A 19720-nucleotide genomic window follows, 5' to 3' on the forward strand; every position below is an offset into this window, starting at 1 on the left:
AAAACTTGCCTACACAAACATTGATTTCAAAGAGTCTTAATCATCAAGATCAAACACCTGTTTATTTGGTTTGACCCAGTATTTTTATTTATTCCCTTCAATTCTATAATTCTTTTAGACTATCTTTTTTTCACATTTATGCACGAAAAGGAAATACTGTACATTCATATATTTACATTAATAAACAATGCAATTTACAAACATATTTTTACATTCCACATATTCACTAAGAAATAAAGACTTAATAAAGAGATTATGACTCTTTGAAATCAGTGTTGGTGTAGGCAAGTTTTTGTGTTTTTTTATATATGTTTACTTGACACACACTTGACGACCAGGGTCTCAGTGGGCCATGAAACAACTGACCCCTTTCCAGTACAAAGGGGGGGCAAGTCAGGGATTCCCACTATTGCCTCTCCTTTTTGCCATTACCACAAGAGCCGTTAATGGAATTGATCCTTATTGATGCACAAGTGTATGATTTCAAGGGAAGGGGAAGGTGTCTCTGACAGGGTGGCTGTCTGTGCGAACAATGTTTTAATCTTCTTGGTGGACCCGAAACGATGGGCCCTCTCACACTTCAGATCCTTCATATCTTTGGCAAGACAACTGGCTACTTGATAAACGTTGCCAAATCTTCAGTCTTTTCTGCCAACACAGGTGGGCTAGTGAACTGAAGGAGATCACTCAAGAATTATAATATCTAGGGCTTATGTTACATTAGACACCACTTTGGTCTGGGAAAGGTATAGACAACCAATACTGGACTAATTAATAGTAGAAATTAAAGTCTGGAAAGTACTCCCACTGTCCCTTCCGAGACAATCCACATTTTCAAAATAGTGTCATTGCCTCAATTATTGTACCTGCTAAAGAATTATCCCTATGCAATGATAAGTTCATTCTTCTACAAAGTAGATTCCATACTCTGAACTTTCCTGTGGAATTAGGGGTTCCAACGAATAGCATTATCAAAATGTGTTAAATGTACATATGAAGGTGGTTTAGCGGTGGTGGACATTCACTCCTATTGCAAGGACTCCGATCTGCTGATTGTTAACGAATGATGGTACGACACCCAGGGAGACCATATGACACTGAAAAATGGGCGCTCCAAGGTACTACCATAATTCATATGTTTTGTGGCTGTACAGTGGATCAGTCACTCCTACTGGCGCCCAAAGTGGTTGTTGATATATGGAAAGACACTGTGGTCTATATGATGGAAGTAGCAGGTGAGAGAAATAAATGATGTTGTGAGTGTGCACTATGTGGCAGCAGGTGGCAAAGTTGGTAGGTTTATAGAAATGAGACATTATTGGAATCCCAACCGTGGGGGACATTATGAATACTCAAATTCAGGATTTACAGACGGAATATTATTTATGCTATAGTCATTTCTACCATTATTTACAACGAAGGGATTCATTAGCATTGAACCTAACAGGTTTGGAATATCTCTCAGGGTTAAACCCTCTAGAGATGAAGTGGCACATGTGGGACCTGAGTGACCACAAGATGACATAATTGTTTCGCTCGTTGGTATGAAATAAAGACTGCTTTTATTTACTGCGTTTGGCCAAGAAATGGGACATGGGAATCCTGATGGATGAGTAAAGAGCAAAGGCTAGGACATCGCTGTGGTGTACTCTGCTACTACGGCAAGGTTCCGCCTCACTGAAATATGTGCATAGGGTTTCCCTCACGAGGCACAGATTGTGGAAGATGGGCCTGGTGGCTTCTCCCTCCTGACTCCAGTGCTCGCCACAGGACGGAGACTTGCTGCATACTCTATGGATCTGTCAGGGGCGAACCCTCCACTAAGTCATTGTTGCTCAGCTGGTTGGAGGCTGGGCTATCACAGAGGAGCAGAGGGAGGAGTGATGAGCACTCCCTTAAGTGCGCCTGACTCTTTAGCTAGCTGTCTTGGGCTGGCCAAACCTTCATGCGCACTTTGTATGTTCTTCACTAGGTTGCATTGTCTAGCCTGGGGGTGACCATGCATAGCCTCCCATTCCCTCTCTGAGCACCGAACCCCAGCGCTCAGACAAATCACAACGCTGCTATCAGCAGCATCTTGATTGACTAAGGTAGTTTGGAAGCCTGTGTGCTTCCTTTTACTGCCCCTGGAGTCATGGAAGTGTGTGAAGATTACAGAGAGGCGGCGGCTGGCAGACACATAACTGATTTATTTCATCATTCGCTGTGCCCTGTCTTCCCACCTCTGTTAAGTAGCAACCGCCACTGGGAGCTGCTCTAGACTATAGACCTACTGGGATACTTTTGTCTTTGACCTCTTCTTAGGCCACAGTGTTGTTTTCTTATGTAGTTGTATTTTTATCCCCTTTGTTATTGTTTTAATATAGGTTGCATTGGTAAATTAATAATTATCATCTCCTTTAATTTTGTTTTTGTTTTCAGGAAAGCTCAAGAGGCGCACAAAAAGGTTGTTTTGGCAGGATGTGTCCCACAAGCCCAGCCTAGGCAGGACTACCTCAAAGGTTTAAGCATCATTGGGGTAAGATCACTCTTGAAATTACTGGCACTCCTTGGGTATCCAGACAGCAGGCTGTCGGGGGAGCAAGAACTGGCTGCTAAGAGTCTGATTCGATTTCCTTTATTTATTCATTTGTTTCAAAAATGTGTTTTATTAATACTGAATACATCCTTCATTAGTTTAAAGTGGCATTATTTATGCTAACCACACATTGCCACCGAAATATCTACATTTTGAAGGTAAGGCTTGAAAGTACTGTTCGTACCTACTGAAGTTTTAGCATCTTAGCAATATTTAATTTATTTTTATTGTTCAAGTGCTTGAATGCTGGGGTTTCCCTACCAACTTCTCGGTTTAATTTGCCAATGCTGAGCACTTTTTTTGAAAAACTGGCCAATTTGTGATTAAGCCTTCGCTCCCCCTACACCCCCCCCCCCGCTTCCCCCCAAATACTTCAAGTACAAATTTGCTTCCTCTGCTCCCCTAGGTCAACATGTTGGGGATTATAAAGGTGACCAAGCTTTATTTAATCTGCACAGACCTGAGAAAATTGTTTTTTTAACATCAAATAGGAAAAAAGTGTGGTGCAAGTGTGTGTGTGTTTTCCTCCTAAATATGGCATCCACAAAAGGTTTACACTGCTAAAATCTCTTCCATGCTTTCAGAAATAGACAAAGTGAAAGAAAAAAAATCACCACAGTTCGTACAATTTTCTAAGTAGTGGTCAATGTTTTCTGTTTTTTACGTTTCCTAGCTACTTGCATTTCACGGGGAAAAGGTGTTAAATCCAGGGGAGAATGTATAACCCTTTAAATGTCTAGAACCTATACAGAATCTGAGTTTTAAAAGGAGTTTCTTCTCGTGTATCATTTGAGGTTTTCCCAAAAGAAACTAGATGTTGATATAAAAACATAGTTAAAATAGGAAATAAAGGGAATTAATTGAAAAGGTTTATTACATTTTTGCATTGATGAAAAAGAGGTGCGGGGCTTCAAGTCCCCTTCTGAAATCTCTCTTACTATATGTCTTGTCGAGCGACAGCGCATGCGCTGCTACGCTATGCGAGACCTAAAAATCTAATGAATGAGAAATTGATATAAAGGAAATCTGTGCATTTTTTACATGTGCCTAAGAGTCTGAATTTAGATAGATTTACCCAAATAGTGGTTTGGTTTATCCATAATTACAGTTTATTCACCAGGTGCTTTTTCCACTTGTGGTGTTTTGCATACTGATTTTAATTTTGAAGCCAGAAATAGAAAATACAAATTTTCTCTGATTATTGCATGGGAGAGTTGAGGAATATGGGGGAATCGACAACCATCCTACAATCCAGTGTTCACACACTTTTCCCCATAAAAAGGGATACCCCACTTGTAAGGATGAGACCATAGCCAGCGACAGACATGGCCCCACAATGCATCATGGAAATGTTGAGATGTTTGCCTTCAGTTGGGATGTGTGTTGCTGCTGCAATTAGGGCCAGGGAATGGGATATGAGTAGCTGTTGCATTTAGGGTCAGGGTTGGCTGGCACTTGAGAAACCTACTAATCTCAGACATTGCCGAAAGCTAGATACCACATGGAGGCCGGGGTTGTATGACCTATGTGAATTTCTCTACTTTTTCTTACACTCCGTGCCCTGCAGACGTCCTACTTTGGCATAAAATTACATATTTTCTCAAATTTCTATCAGGGAATGTTCAGGATTCTGGGTAGACCGGCTAAAATCCTGCCACCAAGCACCCAATGTTTTACAGATAGCATTAATCTTTTTGTGTCGGTCAGCCCATTGCCCAGGACATGAAAGTCTCCAGTAGACACGGAAATTGTCAACATTCTTGCTTTGAACTTACATTGATTCTTGGGATGTGGGTAGCTGCAGTGTTTGGGAACTGCCCAGCCCCCATGCAGAGAAACATACCAACTTCAGACATTTCTGAAAACTATATTCCTGAGAGTGTGCAGAGTTGGCGTCGCTTGTTTGGAAACAACTACATTTTCTAAGCCAGAACTCCCGCCAGAATTCATTACTCCTCCTGAAAACCTAAACTTTCTCACACTTTCCATGGTGCATTGCTGCAGTACTGCGCCTGGTGTTGGCCGGCACCTGGGGAAACCTACCAACCCCAGATATTTCTGAAAACTAGCCACGTTTTGTGGCTTGTGTAAATACTATAACTTTTTCTTACTCCGACTGGCCTGCAAATATCAAGGTATGGGTGAAAAGAATCCAAATTCGTCTTATTCATGTGACAGAAATCTCTGGAATTTGCAGCCAACAGCAAACTTCTTTGAACAATGTACTTCATGTTTTGCTTGATGAAAACTTTACCCCAAATTAGGTGGTGGGCCAACTGTACCAGACAGGATCAGTTTAAAGCAGGGACTGTGTTATGTCAATGTAGTGTTAGCACGATCTACACAGTGTTACAGTTTTGGTCCCTTCCTGTCAGATGTATTGCGCCTAACTAAAGATTTGGAGCACCATGTTTCTCTGGGAAAATGTGGAAATGTAGGACAGTAATACGTTTGTGTTGGGTGGAAGTGCCTGAGATTTGTCACATAAATGTGGGGAAATGACATTTTTTACCCATACTTTGACATTTGGAGGGCATTCGGAGTAGGAAAATCAACTGAGATTCAAGCTAGCCATGCCAACCAAGATTCCCCTGGAACTCTAATTTTCATAAAAGCCCATGGTTTGTAGGCCAGCCAGCACCAAGCTCAAAGAAAGCAGTCATCCCTCATGGAAACTGAGTGGGAATTTGGTTTTAAACCATGTTAAAATCCATAGGACATTCTGGGTACAGGCCAGTATGAAAACTACAACAAACCCCATTATAAATTGATTTGAAATTACAATTTCTTTGATCTTATGTTTTTCATTTGGGCCACTATAAGGGAGGTAAAGCCCCAACCTACATGGAGGGACAAAGAGACTGTCTATGGCCTGAGTGTGCAAGGGCAACCGATTACCAGGTTAGGCCAGTCCACCCCCTGCCCCCCCACCCTCATGCCTTTCACAAACGTTTTTAGCTGTCCTTGTGGGTGTTATGGCCCGTGGAAACAGCCTGGATGTAAACCTCCATTCTTCGCCGCAGGAGAACTGTCTTAAGCCCACTTGTGTGGGGATGGGCCAATTACAATATGGTCTTTTGCATCCTACATGATTAAAACAAAAGTAAAGCTCCCCAGTCTGCCTCCCAGGTGTGGTAGAAAGGCTGTGCGGTCTCTATCTTGGATGGGGACTACCCCCATGCCAGTTTTGGCCAGTCCCCCACCCCACTTTGGAAAGAAACAGAAAGTATAACATCAAATTCGAGGCCCGCACGTCTCTCAAGAACCTCCTGCAGACGCTCAATCGTCCTTTTTCTTCCTGCAAACACAGCCCATTTGTCCGGACTTCAATCCTGTTTAGAGGAGTCTGCCCCTGAAACGACCATGACACTTACATAAACTATTTCAGAGGAAGCGGCATGGAAAGGTGGTTGACAGTGAAATAATGGAACAAATCCTATGGAACAAAAGTAAGCCATCATTAGAAGGATTCTGGGTGAAACAAGTAGATTTACCTGTAATGTATAAATGTCTGAATAAATCATATTTACGTAACCCCTTCAAATGGTGGGTGCAAAAGATGTAATTCTAAAAAAAAAGGGAGGCGTGCTAATCCTCGCCTCTGTGTCCTTAATAGAATTGAAGGTTGCCGTTACAATAGCTAGCAAATCTTTCATTCTTTGTCAAGACAGGAGGCGAGGATTAGGCTAGTCTAAAGCTTTTCCACTAATAGAGACGCCAGGTTCAGGACTGGTTTAAAATAGAAGCTCTTAAAAGTAGAATCTGAGGGCATGTCCACTGCATAAGGATACCTTCTAAACAAGCTCCCAAAGAGAAGGCATAGGAGGCCATGGCTCCTCTGAACGCATGAGATCCAAACCTTAAAGTGTCGATATTATCTTTGTGCATGGCCAATCTGACCCACCTGGCAATAGCAGGGGAGAAAACCGCTCTGTGAGGTTTGGCGAGGGCAATTGTAGATGTTCGTCCGCAAGGGGAGCAACAGTCATAGGCTTTTATTGCCAGTGCAGCGTACACCTTTGGAACATCTGAAAACGTAAGGTATGAAACAACTTTTGAATTACATTTTGTTCTCCAGAAAATATGAAAAGCCACTCCTTCCGGAGTAAATACTCTACCGACTATATTCAGAGCTCGTACATCTGAGATTCTGCGACAGGACACCAGGACAGGACTTCCCTGTGTGATGGGACCTGCCTCCATGTTGCCAACTCACCTAGTTTCTGGTCAGTTTTAATTAAAAAGGATCTGGGTCTGTAAAGATCACACAATTGGTATTCCTTAGGATTATCATAACTCTCTGCACCCAACTAGATAATGCATCTGGGAGAATCGGGGTACCAGATGCTTTGGCATCTTCAGCCATGTCCAGGATCTTGTCCTGTAAAATCTAATAACTTATCCTGGCATGAGCACCAGTAACGGTCTTTCCCTTTCTTCAGATCCCTCACAAATTTCACTAAAAAAAGATAGCCATCTTGGCATCGATTTTCAAGTGTGCGGGCGACTTTGCCCTCCAGGGAAGGTCGACAACACTCCGTCCGAAGCTGGCTACGTACCTCCTCATCAAGCGATTTTTGTAGTGTGCCTCTACATGAGAACCCACCTTTGGCACTGCAGACCATTTCGCAGAACGCAGTTGAAGCAGATCATCAGGGTCCAGCATATTTGAATCGGGGGGCCTGGGGAGACGTAACCGATATAGCATCCACCCCCAGGATTGCCGGAAGGAGGCTAGGGCCATGTTTACTTCTCCCTCCCCATCCGAGATGTTATGGCAATTATCCCTGTCTAAGGGGCCGGGGGGGGGAAGAGAAAAAGAAGAACCTCCGGAGGTACCGGGGAGTCTGGATTACCAGTGATGGGTCAACAGGGGGATTGGGATTTAATGAAGGCCTTCTTGAGGCGGGCAAATGCATTGAGATTGACCCGAGGGTCGTCTACATGCTTGCCCTTAGTGTATGCCACTAGTGGTATTCAGTGTGAATAATAAGAACTTGGCTCGGAGTATTGAAGATCACCTGGGAGTACTTATAACATGTTGCTGAAGCTGGTATGTGATGGTAAAACTGGAATTATGTTGAAAGTCGCCAGTTTGTGGAAAGTGGTACAAGTCCATATCAGTGAGATAATGCACGCTATACAAATGCAGCACCATAGTATGTCTGTTCACTTTACACCTTCACATGGGTACCTGTATGTGATACTTTGGTCAGGTCAGGTGACAAATGGACATTCATATCAATACTGTTCTGATTGTGTGAAAAAATATAAATGCATGCAAAGCACCTCACTTAGGCAACCACTATGAGCTTGTTGGCTGTTTCTCACCAGTTTGCTCGCTTTTTCATCATTGGCAGCTTTCCTATAAACCGGAGAAACCAACACTTGGACTACACCAAAACATTTTGCTTGTGTGTATCTCTGTCACACATCTTAGCCTCCCTAGATCATCATAAAGGAATAAAGGTTGTCTTCCTCACAAAAAAACTAAAACCGAATTGTGTGTGGCATCTAACGTATCTTTATTTCGTGCCCCCACTCATGATTAAATACCAAATCCCATGTTAAGACAATTTTATTGTGAATGACAAACATGTTTCATTGCCACCCCTCAACTTACATACAATTTCACCTGGGCATGAGGACCAGATCATCCACCTATCCACCGGATATGTGTTTAAAAAGAAGAAAAAGGGTGGACAGACAACAGAGAATGAGCTATCTGCAAATCAAATCCCGCAGGGAAAAAAAAAAATATCCCGCTGTGGGCGTGGGAGTAGGGACGACCGTGACACCAAGTTGAGGGGTTAACGATGGCTTTATTTTTATCACCCTGGTAGGTTTAGACATTAACGTCTTTCTATTCCTAAGAGTCAGTCTTTCACGGGCAAACACGCTGGGGTCCGTAACGATGGTCTGCTTTCTCCTTTCCTTGGTCGTAGAAGAGGGTGGGGTGGTTCTGCCTTCCCAGTGTCTCCGGAAGATGGACGGCTCTCCGTGGCCTCAGGCTCCGGTGCATGCAAGGAAACCAACAGAAAGGGAGCCGTTAGGGTTCAGTCCTCAATGAGGTCGCACCAGGGGGGTCCGGGGGATGTGAGGGAAACCCAGTGTACAGTGCCTCTTAGCTCTACAGTGCTCTGCGTGCTCGTGAAGGGGAGGGGGAAAATTAGGTAGAAGTAGGGGTGGGTAGGGGAGAGCGGAAGGGTAAGGAACACAACACAGGGTAGGTACGAACAGGGGCTGTACACGATCTACACGCTCTCACTTCGCCTCCCCAGCCAAGCCGCCCAACGCCGCCGTACCTGTGACAGCCACACTCCTCCCTCGGGAGCGTGGCACGGCGGTCCGCAGGGTCGTTGGCCTCCTGGCTTCTCTCCGTCTTTTCCGCGTTGGTCGTCCGGGCTGGTCTTCTTCACGCTCTTCTCCTCGCTCTTCTCCTCGCTGCCTCCGTCCTCTGTTCCGCTCGCTTCTGCCTTTCTCTCCTCCTCCTCCGGGGTGCTTGCACACACGACAAACAGGACTTCCTGGCTTTTCTCCAATCCCGTCGCTCTCACGTCACTCGGGGGCGGGTCCTCCCTATCCACTGAGTACGCCCAGTTAAAGGAGCCGCTGATGTGGTCTTCTTCTTCCGGATCGCTCCGTCCTTCGTTCCACTGACCTGGCTGAAAAGAAGGAGTCGGTGGGTGATCAGCATTGCGAGGGTCCCACCAATCATGTAGGGTAGGCGCCCCCACCTCGTTACACCCGCTCAAATCACTTTTCCTCGATAACGCAGCAATGTAATATTTACCAAATGGTCACCAGGGGAACGTCTGTCAGTAGGCCAGAGGAAGGGAGTGTCAGGAAACAAAGTTGTGGTTACATGGAGGAGGAACAATATATTTGTCAGAGGACCCAATCATTATGTCAAGTCTCAGTGGTACATCAATGGTAAATCAGTACCGTAAATGTCAGGGTGTGAACCCTTTTCATGCAGCTACATATTGCAATCTTATGGGCTTCCACAAGTGTAATTAAAAATGGCAACTAGTCGCTCAAGTCCTTTGCGACCTTCTAACGTGCAGGCTACATATCAGAAACTTCCCACTGTGTACTGGCCCCTTGCGGGGCAATATATATGTAAAATCCTACTATGCCCCATGAGCCACCATGTCCGTGCTACAGTCGTTTACCAATCACCATGTCCCCATCAGGCCCCACACAGCACTAATGCTCAGTCAGTCACCTCCCATGCAGGTATTGTATAAGTAGAATCTCACAATGGCCTGTGAACCAACACACTACAGCCGCTTGCATTGCAACTCAGCCTGACCCCATCAGGCTCAACATACTATTAAAGTTCTGTCAGTCATCGCGGCTGCTCAATTTCAAAGCCAAGGGGGGCATGCCCCCCATTGGCATCTGAACGCTAGAGCATTGCTTGTCAAAAGGTGCCATACTGGATGGAGGCACGGGGCTCGATCCAGCTCTCCTTCATTGTTTTATGAAGTAGTGTGCGCTTTCAACATTGCTATGTATTTAAAGACAACGCACGACTCACCACCATTGCTTTTCAGGACTACTCCAAATTTATAGCCATTGTGCTGCTAAGTAGCAACAACTGGCAACAGATAGGGGGCCCCCTGTGTCTCGTCATCATCAATCATGCACTTCAATTGTCATGCCGTATTTTTGATTGTCAATTCCAGTGTATTCCAGCCAGATTACATCTATCTCCTGCAGATATCTCCATCCAGCCTGTGTGGGTCATTACTGATACCACATGTGCCTCCACAAGATGGAAGAAGAATGTTAATAAAGATGGGGTAAATGGCAGTGCTCCACCTCTATAAACTAAGGGGCATCTCTCATCGTCATAGGTTTCTAGTGTCGTCAATACCCCTACCGTACCATCAGACCTTCAAAACCACAGGACTTATCTGTTTGCCCTGGCTGTTTGAGACATCTTTGCCTGTATGCCACCTCGAACCGCATGACGGCCCAGCCCTTCTACAGAGTGTGGTTAGCCCTGGAGTTTGTGCCACTCAACGGAATCATTCTGGTTCCTCTTATCTGTCTGCTAGGAGAAAATCCAGCGAGCCTCCTATCTGAATAGTACCTCTTCTGCTCCCGCACATCGCTGATCCATTTTTTCATGGATCGTCCACTTAAAGTCCAGAGGGCCATGCCCCTGTTCCTCAAAGGGCTTCACCAAATGGGTCCTGAGTTTCCCAGCCCTGAGGGTACTGATGTGTTCTTGTATTCTGATACAGTGAGACCAATGTACACCAAGCCACAACTTCCCGTCAGCAGGTAAATGCCTCTGTTTTATTTATGTCTAAAACAGCAGCATTTATTAACCTGTTGAAGAACCCTGGTGAAGTCCTGATGGTTTAACGAAGCTCTTTGGATGGGCTGAGAGCGTACATTGGCTCCTGTGAATTCAATGGACATATATTTGGACGCTTTTTGGGCTCTTTTGATTATTTGTAGATCGTGAACTGTAGGTGTCTTTGTGACTCTTTTGAATAGTTGTGCACATTAAAGGCAAACAAGCAGTTTGGAAGCTGCGGTGCATCCATGCACATCACCTCCAGGGCCGGACTGGCCGTTGAGGGCACCGGGCAATTCCACGGTGGGCCGCATGGTTGGGGGCCGGTTTTGGGCCCCTTGGGCCGTTTTTGTTACAGGGCCGTTATGCTGCAAAAACGGCCCTGTAACAAAAACGGCCGAAAACCGGCCCTGTCACAGAGCGCGGTCGCACCTCTCCCCCCTCCCCTCCCCTCTCCTCCCGGAGGGGGGAGGGGGGCCGGCCGAGCACTTTGCCAGGGCCGGTTCTGGTTCCCAGTCCGGCCCTGATCACCTCGCACGCTAAAGCTGCGTCACCCACTCACCCATTGTCGTCCACATGAGGATAGCAGACATGATTATGCATAAAAGTTTGCACCGTTCTTGTGGGATCATGCTTTTATGCCACCAGCTTGTGTACATGTCCAGTTAGGTGAATCCGAGATAATTTCTACTGTTGTGTGCACTTCTTCAGCGTTTGTCAAGTCTCCTCCAATAAAACTGTGCATTTCATCACACTGAGGTAAAAGGTAAAGTAACTTATTTTGTCAGAAAGACCTATTAGATCAGAGAATTTGTTCTACAGGCGACCGACTGCTTTTGGTGACCACTTTACATGGGGTTGTAGCTGTCGGCCCTAACCAACAGAACAACCAATGTTTTGAGGCTCCCTTTTTCAGAGAATATTTTTATTAACAGTTTGGATATCTTAGAAGCATTAAACTACTTACAAATGAGTTTGGTAATTTAAAGGTTCGATTCTGAAGCCTAATTACATATACTTGTATCAGACCAATATTTCAGGCAACTTTAATAGTATAAACAACAGCAATAAGTTGTAATGCCTAGTGGTAGCTCACAACTGGCTGGGAACGAGTGGGGGAGCAACAGTTATTGGTATGGCTAGGAGGATGCCCAGCAGCGAGTCCACTCTAGCAGGGCACATGGCTAGCACAGACAGCAGCAATTCCTGGATTTACCAGGTGGGACCTAATTGGTATCTGGAACCTCAGAGACATTTGGAAGGGCAATCTCATAAAGTCATTCACTGAATTAGCAGCAGAGTTTCAGTTAAAGAAATTGCAAATGTACTGCTATCTACAACTATGACATGCCCTTTAGACATGCCATGATAGGCTCACAGGAGTCCCCGAATATACCCCCTAGAAGACAAACTAATAATTTCACTGATTGGTAAGGGTGGCATCTCGATATACAAGCCATCGTGATAAGTGCCTTGTGATAACACAGTTGAGGCACACTTCAGAGTCCGACCTAGAAGCACTTGGCGATGACGACTGGGCAGAAGCCAAAATGGCTCCTAGATTGCTTGCCATATCCACATGTTTTCGTCTCATCCAATTTAAATATTTACATCTATACTACTACTACCCCTCATGCCTTTGGATATGGGAAGAGCAAGGTCCCCCACTGGTTTGAGAGGTCAGTTTTCACTGGATAACCTTTTCCATACTGTATGGGAATGACCTACAAATTGCAATCCAGATATACAGGCTTGCTATAAACAGAACCCTAAGATGTATAGTGGCAGGCACAATGAGCGTTGGCCTAAAATACTTCTTGTGCTCAGGCTGCTTCTCCCCTTAACCTCCTTGCTTGGTTAACAATTACGTCATATCCCGATGGAAGTGATTCACACAGGGGCTACCTACTTTGTTTTTTAGAGCCAGGATGCAGAGAAACCATAGGTTTGATGTTTTCTTTGATGTGGAGGGTGCTGGGTGCATGTTTTGCTGCAGATTTAGTGCTTAATAAAATAACAAGTCGTGATTCTGAGCAAATCTCCAATTCTACCTGTGCCTTAAAACGAGATGAATGCAATGTAGTTATTTAATATACTAATGTGTAAAAACCCTGCTTTGTCTCAAATGGCCTCCTTGGTGTACAGCTCTCTGTTTATCCCCGGCGAGGTTGGCGCCTCGCAAATACCAACACACACTACACGCAAAAACAAATCAATCATCGATCCCCTTATGGCTCAACAGGGAGAGCGCTGCAGCATTTGCATTTGCATTTTTCTTTTTTTCTTTTTTAACAGATGTGTGCTTGTAAATTTAGCTTGTGGGTGTGGTGACAGAGCATCTGTTCAGCGATTAATAATTCACCAAATTAAAATCCACTGCCGTTGGTGCCCCCAAGTATCCTTGCAAATGTTGTCTTGTACAGTTTTCCGTCTACAAAATCCATTTTGCGAAACCGACATTAACAACCAGGAGTTGATTTTGAAGAGATCTATATATCTGCTGACATTTTCTCTTTGCACAGCATGCATTTCAATATGCATTACTATTGATCATGTACCGTGTATTCCTTTTCATTGACGTTAGGAGCAGTTATCCCATGATTGATTTAGGCTTGATTTTTTTTAGATTCCCCCAGCTGTGTGCTATCAGTATTATATTTAAGGGGGTGCATAGTATCAGTTTTGAAAAAAAGGATATTCATACAATGTTGTTATACCTTTAAATAAAAGTGAATTTCTTCCAATAATTACTTGAATCTAAATGCATATTATTCTACTGAAATCATGTTTTCAGTTGATTAATACAAGGTCACAGAATTCACATTTGAGACGTTATTGCCCAAGACTTTATTTTCTTCAATTGTAATCCCGAAAAATTGTTAATTGTACAGGCACAATTTGAAGTTTGTGTGGAATTGCGGTGACATTCCGCCTTCCAGGCAGCACTGCAGAGAATGCAAGGACAAGTTTGTTTTAGAGAATCTTAATATTATTCTAAAAGTGCAGAGATATTTAGAAATTCAAAGTATACTTGAATATATGATGAGGCAATATTCCCATTGATTCTTAGCACTTAAGGACGTGTTTTTCTTCGCCTTCATTTAAATTATTTGGTAGTTGGGATGTTGAAGTGAAATTTTTGCCATTTCCGAATTCGAGTGATAACTTTATATGTTTGGAAACTTTTTTGTGGTTAACATAGTGTGTTTGTTTTTTAATTCCATCAAGTCTACAAAAAACAAATACCAAATATGACCTCTAGCGTTGTGCACTAAGTTATCGGATGGAGACATCTAGCTGCAGATTCCTTACCTTTTAATTCTCCCCAAGTGCCAGACTGGAATCAGAAACTTTTTTCTGCAGTACCTCTGTGCATAGGCAGAGGGCGTCAAGCGACTCCGTAGCAACGTCGATCACCAGACGTGATGTTGACGTAGTCCATATAGGCCCCTTAGCCGACGCGCTGATATCCGTATTTTCTTTTCCGCGCTTACAATGCAGATCCGATGAGCGGTTCCTCAGGCCATTTTTCAGCCTACCTCAGCGGTTTTATCGAACGGAACAAAGTGCCTTTAAACAGCTTCTCATGTCCTCGGGGTTCAAGCCTTGTGGGTCCTGTTGATGACAAATGTCTTCCATGGACCCCCTGCTTGTATGTGGTACGTGGGGGAGCGTCATGACTCGCTGGAATGTGACTCCTGTCGCCAATTTCGCCTGAATGCTCTGAGGGAACGTCGAATCAAGGTTCTAGCGGCACAGATGTTGCAGTCCTCCAAGACTTCCAGTCGACCTCGGTCCCCTTCGCGGTTCATCGACTGCCCGTGGCCCCAATCCATGAGCCGTTTTTGTGGACATTACTCTCCATCGACGTCCCGTAGTAAATAACGATGGAGGCGGTCGAAGTCGTGGCTCCCCCGATTTAGCCACATAAAGCATGTTCCTGATCTGTGGTTCAAGATTTGGTGCACAAGTCTACCCCGGGCCTCCCTACCTACCCTGGAGGCGGGGTGACTCTGAGCCAGATGAGATAATATTACATTTCTCTTCATACTATCTAAACCTTCCGATGGTAGAACCCACAGGCCCCACGGAGGTGCACGAAGCCGTGACTGTCTCCTTGCTGGTGGTTTTGCCCTTGGCTTAAGTTCGGTCTTTCGATTCCAAATCCGTTTCGATGCCGGTGAACAGCCCTTTTGGGTTACCACCTTTGGCGACTCGGTCTGGTCAACTGACGATGGCACCCTACCACTTGTCCTCTCTGATGCCAAGACTTTGACTCTTTGGCGTCAGATGCAGCGCTGGTGGAACCACCCGTCTCAGACACCTTTCCTCAGCTCTCTGTAGCCACCCCTCCTGTTTTTCCTTCTGAGTAACACAATTATGGAGGTGATGGAGAGGATTTGGAGTTTCACCACACCATCTCTGACATGGCTCAGCCTTTTATTGGGACTAGCTGGATGATTGAGTTGGGTGAAGGTAGTGGCTTAGAGTATTCTGCAGCCTCAGGTCTCCTGTCCTCTCCTGGTATGGCTACGGAGGTGAGCTCCTCTATAGCAGATATGCTCAGACAAGATTCTGTTTTGGATATGACTTGGCCTCCTCCATCAAGTTAAAACAGGGGGTTGTGCTGTTGCTTCCTTATAGTGAGGCTCTATCTGACATTTTGGTGGGTACTTGGACTAAACCTGATACAGGGACGCCTGTGGCTCGCTCTATTTCTCATAGACACCGTCCGGCCTCTGGATATCTGGCATGTCTCGTTAGTCACCCTACTCATCATAGTTTTATGGTATAGGGTGCTTTGGCTGCCCAAAATATCGACTCTTTTTCTTTTCAGACAGAGAGGCCAGAAGACTAGATACTTGTGAAGGCATATTTCCTCCTCCACCCGTTGCACAATGCGATCCCTTAATACTTATTGCGTCTTTGGATGCTTCTCACATACATTGTGGAACTCATTGGCACTCCTGCTATCCTCCCTTCCGGATGATCTTGTTCCGTTAATACTGGGTGGGCAACAAGCAGCTAAACTAACCATTGACTCTGTAGGTCGGGCCTTGGTCTCGTCAGATGCACTACATCGGCGTGCCTAATTGCACACCTCTGGGGTTTCAGAGGTTGTTCAAAACACCTTGATTGACATGCCCTTTGATGGGCCGAGTCAGCATTATGGAGGTTTTGTGACAGTCTGGGCAGAGAGGCTTCTTAGTGCTGTTTACTCTGTGTCCCTGCCCAAAGGATTTGCTTCCTTAGCTCCTCATAGACTTGTCAGTACAGGGACTGCTCCTTTCTAGAGTTGTGCTTGTTTGCTTTTTTTTTAAAAGAGAGGAAGAAATGTTCTATTAATACTATTCTTAAAACAATATGTATTTAAAGTCTTCCTATTTATGGATTGGATGTAGTTTTTTCTTCTACCCTCTTGCTGTTTTCGGGTTTTGGCGGTTGCCCCACCTCATCCTACAAGCCCTATTATTCAAGGATCTTGTACTGTCACCCTTGCTGTCTTTTATATACCTTGCCCTTACAGGGCGATGAACGTCTTTTCATTTTGATGATCAACCTGGTCCTTTTCTTGTCATGGGCGGCAATCTTAAAGGTTCGGTTTTGCCCATGGAATTTACCTGCCTATACCCTTATTCTTCAGGGCTCACCATTACTCTTGCTGTGTGTGGTGGGTATTTGCTGGGTTGTCAGCGGGGATCTTTGTCTCCTGGACCTTATCTATCTTTGAATGATTTGAGAGGAACTTTGTTCATCCTTTTGAATGCACTTTTATTTGTGGGTTTTTTCCCTTTCTCTTTGGAAGTTCTTCTCTATGATAGTCCCTTAAGTCCGTTTGGAGCTTGTGGAGTAGTTTTTTCCTTCACATGTGCAGGTATAATGAAGGCTCTTGCCATCTCCATATGCTATATGATGCATGGGTTTTTCCTTCCATTGACTTTGCTTTTCTGCGATTTCCCGTTCCCTGTATCTTGTAGAGACATACTTTTCAGGACTCCATACATACGTGTGGTTGTCTATGTACTACATCCCTTTTTGGGCTCAGCTTTACATACTTGATATTTCTTTGGACTGCCGTTTTCGTGAGTACCTTGTCTCTGGTGATGATGTGCCTCCTCTGTCTTGTCGGATGCCAATTACTTTCCATCTTCTCAGTTGTTACGGAGGCAGTTCCGTTGTAGCCTTCCAGATGTTAGCCCTTATGTTGGCTTCTTTTTCCTGAGTACACATTCAGGTCTTAATTTCTATTTAGCGGGGTTTATCCTTGCTGCCATCTTTCATGTTATAACCTTCTGGGTTTGGTTATAGCCTAATCAGCCTTGTTTTCTGTTGTCAGCAGCAGTTCTTTTTCTTCTGTGTGTGATGTTTTTACACTCTTCGTTAACTTTTTAAGTTGTAATGGCCTAAAACCCATATTGTCTCCGACATCAATAGGTAATTTCAGGTCTTTTCCCATATATATATATATCTATATATATATATCTATATATATATATATATATGTGTGTGTGTGTGTGTAAAAGTTTACATTGAGAAAGAAAGAATTGAGACTACTTTACATCGTAAATCCACAGCTGGAAATTCCACCCTCCACGCAACAAGTTTGCACCCCAAACATCTCATTGTCAGCATTCCTTATGGAGAGATTTTAAGATTGAAGCATATCTGCAGTACTGAAACTGAGTTCGACAGATGCCTTACTGATTTGTTATCACAATTGAGAGATCGGGGTATTCTGATGATTTATTGCAAAAAGCAATTAAAAAGGCAGAATTGAGACCTAGAGAAAGCCTGTTTGAAACCCAGGAACCTGTCGATGCAATGGGTAATTCAATAGATACTTCAACAGAAAAAGCAGAAGTAACTAAGTGTCCTAGACTAATAACAACGTTCGGAAGGGAGGAGAAAAAGTTTCGGGCCATAATTAAGAAAAATTGGCCGATCCTTCTAACTGATAATGTTCTGGGTCCCAGACTCTCGGACAGCCCCATTCTCACTTTCAGAAGGGCCAACAATATGGGAAGAAAACTGGACAAAAATAGTCCCGAAACACTCGCTAGTAGTATGTGGCTCAGGCCGCCGAGTGGATTTCGTAAATGTTCTAGTTGTAGAGCATGTAAATTCGGGACTAATACTACTCACTTTCTAACCCCTTTTAGTACTCAGGAGGTGGCAATCTCCGGGAGCTATGATTTCAGAACGGAGTATGCTGTATATGTCCTGACGTGCACCTGTGGATTGAATTATGTAGGGAGTACCAAGCTACAGGTGCACGTCAGGATTTTGCAGCATCTCCGTGCAATTTTACATACTGATCCAGCCTACCCTGTAGCACGCCATTTCAAAAGATGTCATAACAATGATGTGACATGCCTCAAATATTATGTGGTGGGTGCTATACCTAAATCTCGCAGGGGTGGTGATCGTAAACGGCAATTGCGTCAATTAGAAACTAAGATGATACTTGAATTTGACAGCAAATGTCCGAATGTGTTAAACAACACGGAGGAAATGAACAACTTTCCTTAAATAAATAAATCATGGACATATATTTTTTGATACAACGCTGATTTAATACTTGGTTTTAACTTTTGATAATGGATTAAGCAGTACAATTTTTGATTTGCTGGCATTGGGTCAATATTTGTATACATCCGCATGAAACATAGGTTCCCTAATTTCATGAGTGTGACAATAGAAGGTAATAACGGATTATAAGTAGGAGTATTTAAGATAAATTGTGTTTTTTTGAAATTATTTTTTAATCAGGTCTGTAAAAATATAAATATTATAAATAATCAAATCGGAGCAATTTTGGGTATAATGAATTTTTTTATTCTGTTTTGTATTGATTCACCAAATGATAACATTTTATAACACCTTGTATATATTTTAAAACAATGTCCTATTTATAAGGATTCATTGTTGTTGAATATATGATGATTAGAGGTTATTTATCATGCGGTTTTTGCACATTACAATAGCTATTTCCACACTAAGCTTCTTTGCACAACACAAATTTTGCACAGTTAAGCACTATTCAATTTCTTAAAATTTGCAGTTTTATCAGATACGGATATCATAGCCTTGATGACATGTAATTAACTTTTAGGATTGAAGACACAGATTTGAAATGTAAATTTGTATTTTACATGGTATACAAATTTCACGTTATTTGTTACAGGCAATGTTTGAATAACAAAAACGTAAATCTCATAATGTTCAATGAATTGTATTTATACAGTTATTATAAGCAAAATCTGCAATGTTTTTATATTTGTGTATTTAAACCGGAATATGCTTTATGTCACTAACTGCATTTGAAAAAATGAAAGAACTCCATAATTGATGATTTTTTCTAAACTCGTTTTTCCATGTACATCAAGTTCCAATAAGAAAGATCGGATTTGTGCATAGTATTTCCTCACTGTTATTTTTCACGTGACTGTGTCACATGGTGTAAGGGGTGTGAACAGTCAAGCATTTAAAAAAGTGATGTGTTTGCTGGAGCCGTTATGTGATCAAAAGCTTTTTACAGCCCAAAACGTGTCATCGTGTGAAGCTTGGCGATAAGAAAATAAATCGTAAGACATCTTGTCAACCTGTGTGGTCTGTGCTCCTTCTTCGCTGGCTAAACGTAGCTGGTGGTGGTGTGGAGTGTTCTTTTCGGATATATATATATATATATATATATATATATATATATATATATATATATATATATATATATATATATATATATATATATATATATATAAATGTAAAAGGATTCTTGTATAGCGCACTACTCACCCGGAAGAGTCATCAAGGCGCTTGTACGAATACTG

General features: G+C 43.3%; 1 protein-coding gene across 1 annotated transcript in view; it reads left to right on the top strand.

Moving 5' to 3' along the window:
* Positions 1 to 19720, top strand: part of CDKAL1 (CDKAL1 threonylcarbamoyladenosine tRNA methylthiotransferase) — a 2392744-nt gene that overhangs the window by 791246 nt on the left and 1581778 nt on the right. The window contains exon 5 of the mRNA XM_086965147.1: positions 2422 to 2518. Coding sequence (XP_086821273.1) covers positions 2422 to 2518 — 97 coding nt within the window. The remainder of the gene's footprint in view (positions 1 to 2421; positions 2519 to 19720) is intronic.

Source organism: Lissotriton vulgaris, chromosome 4_1, assembly GCF_964263255.1.
Source record: "Lissotriton vulgaris chromosome 4_1, aLisVul1.2, whole genome shotgun sequence".
Lineage (NCBI taxonomy): Eukaryota > Metazoa > Chordata > Amphibia > Caudata > Salamandridae > Lissotriton > Lissotriton vulgaris.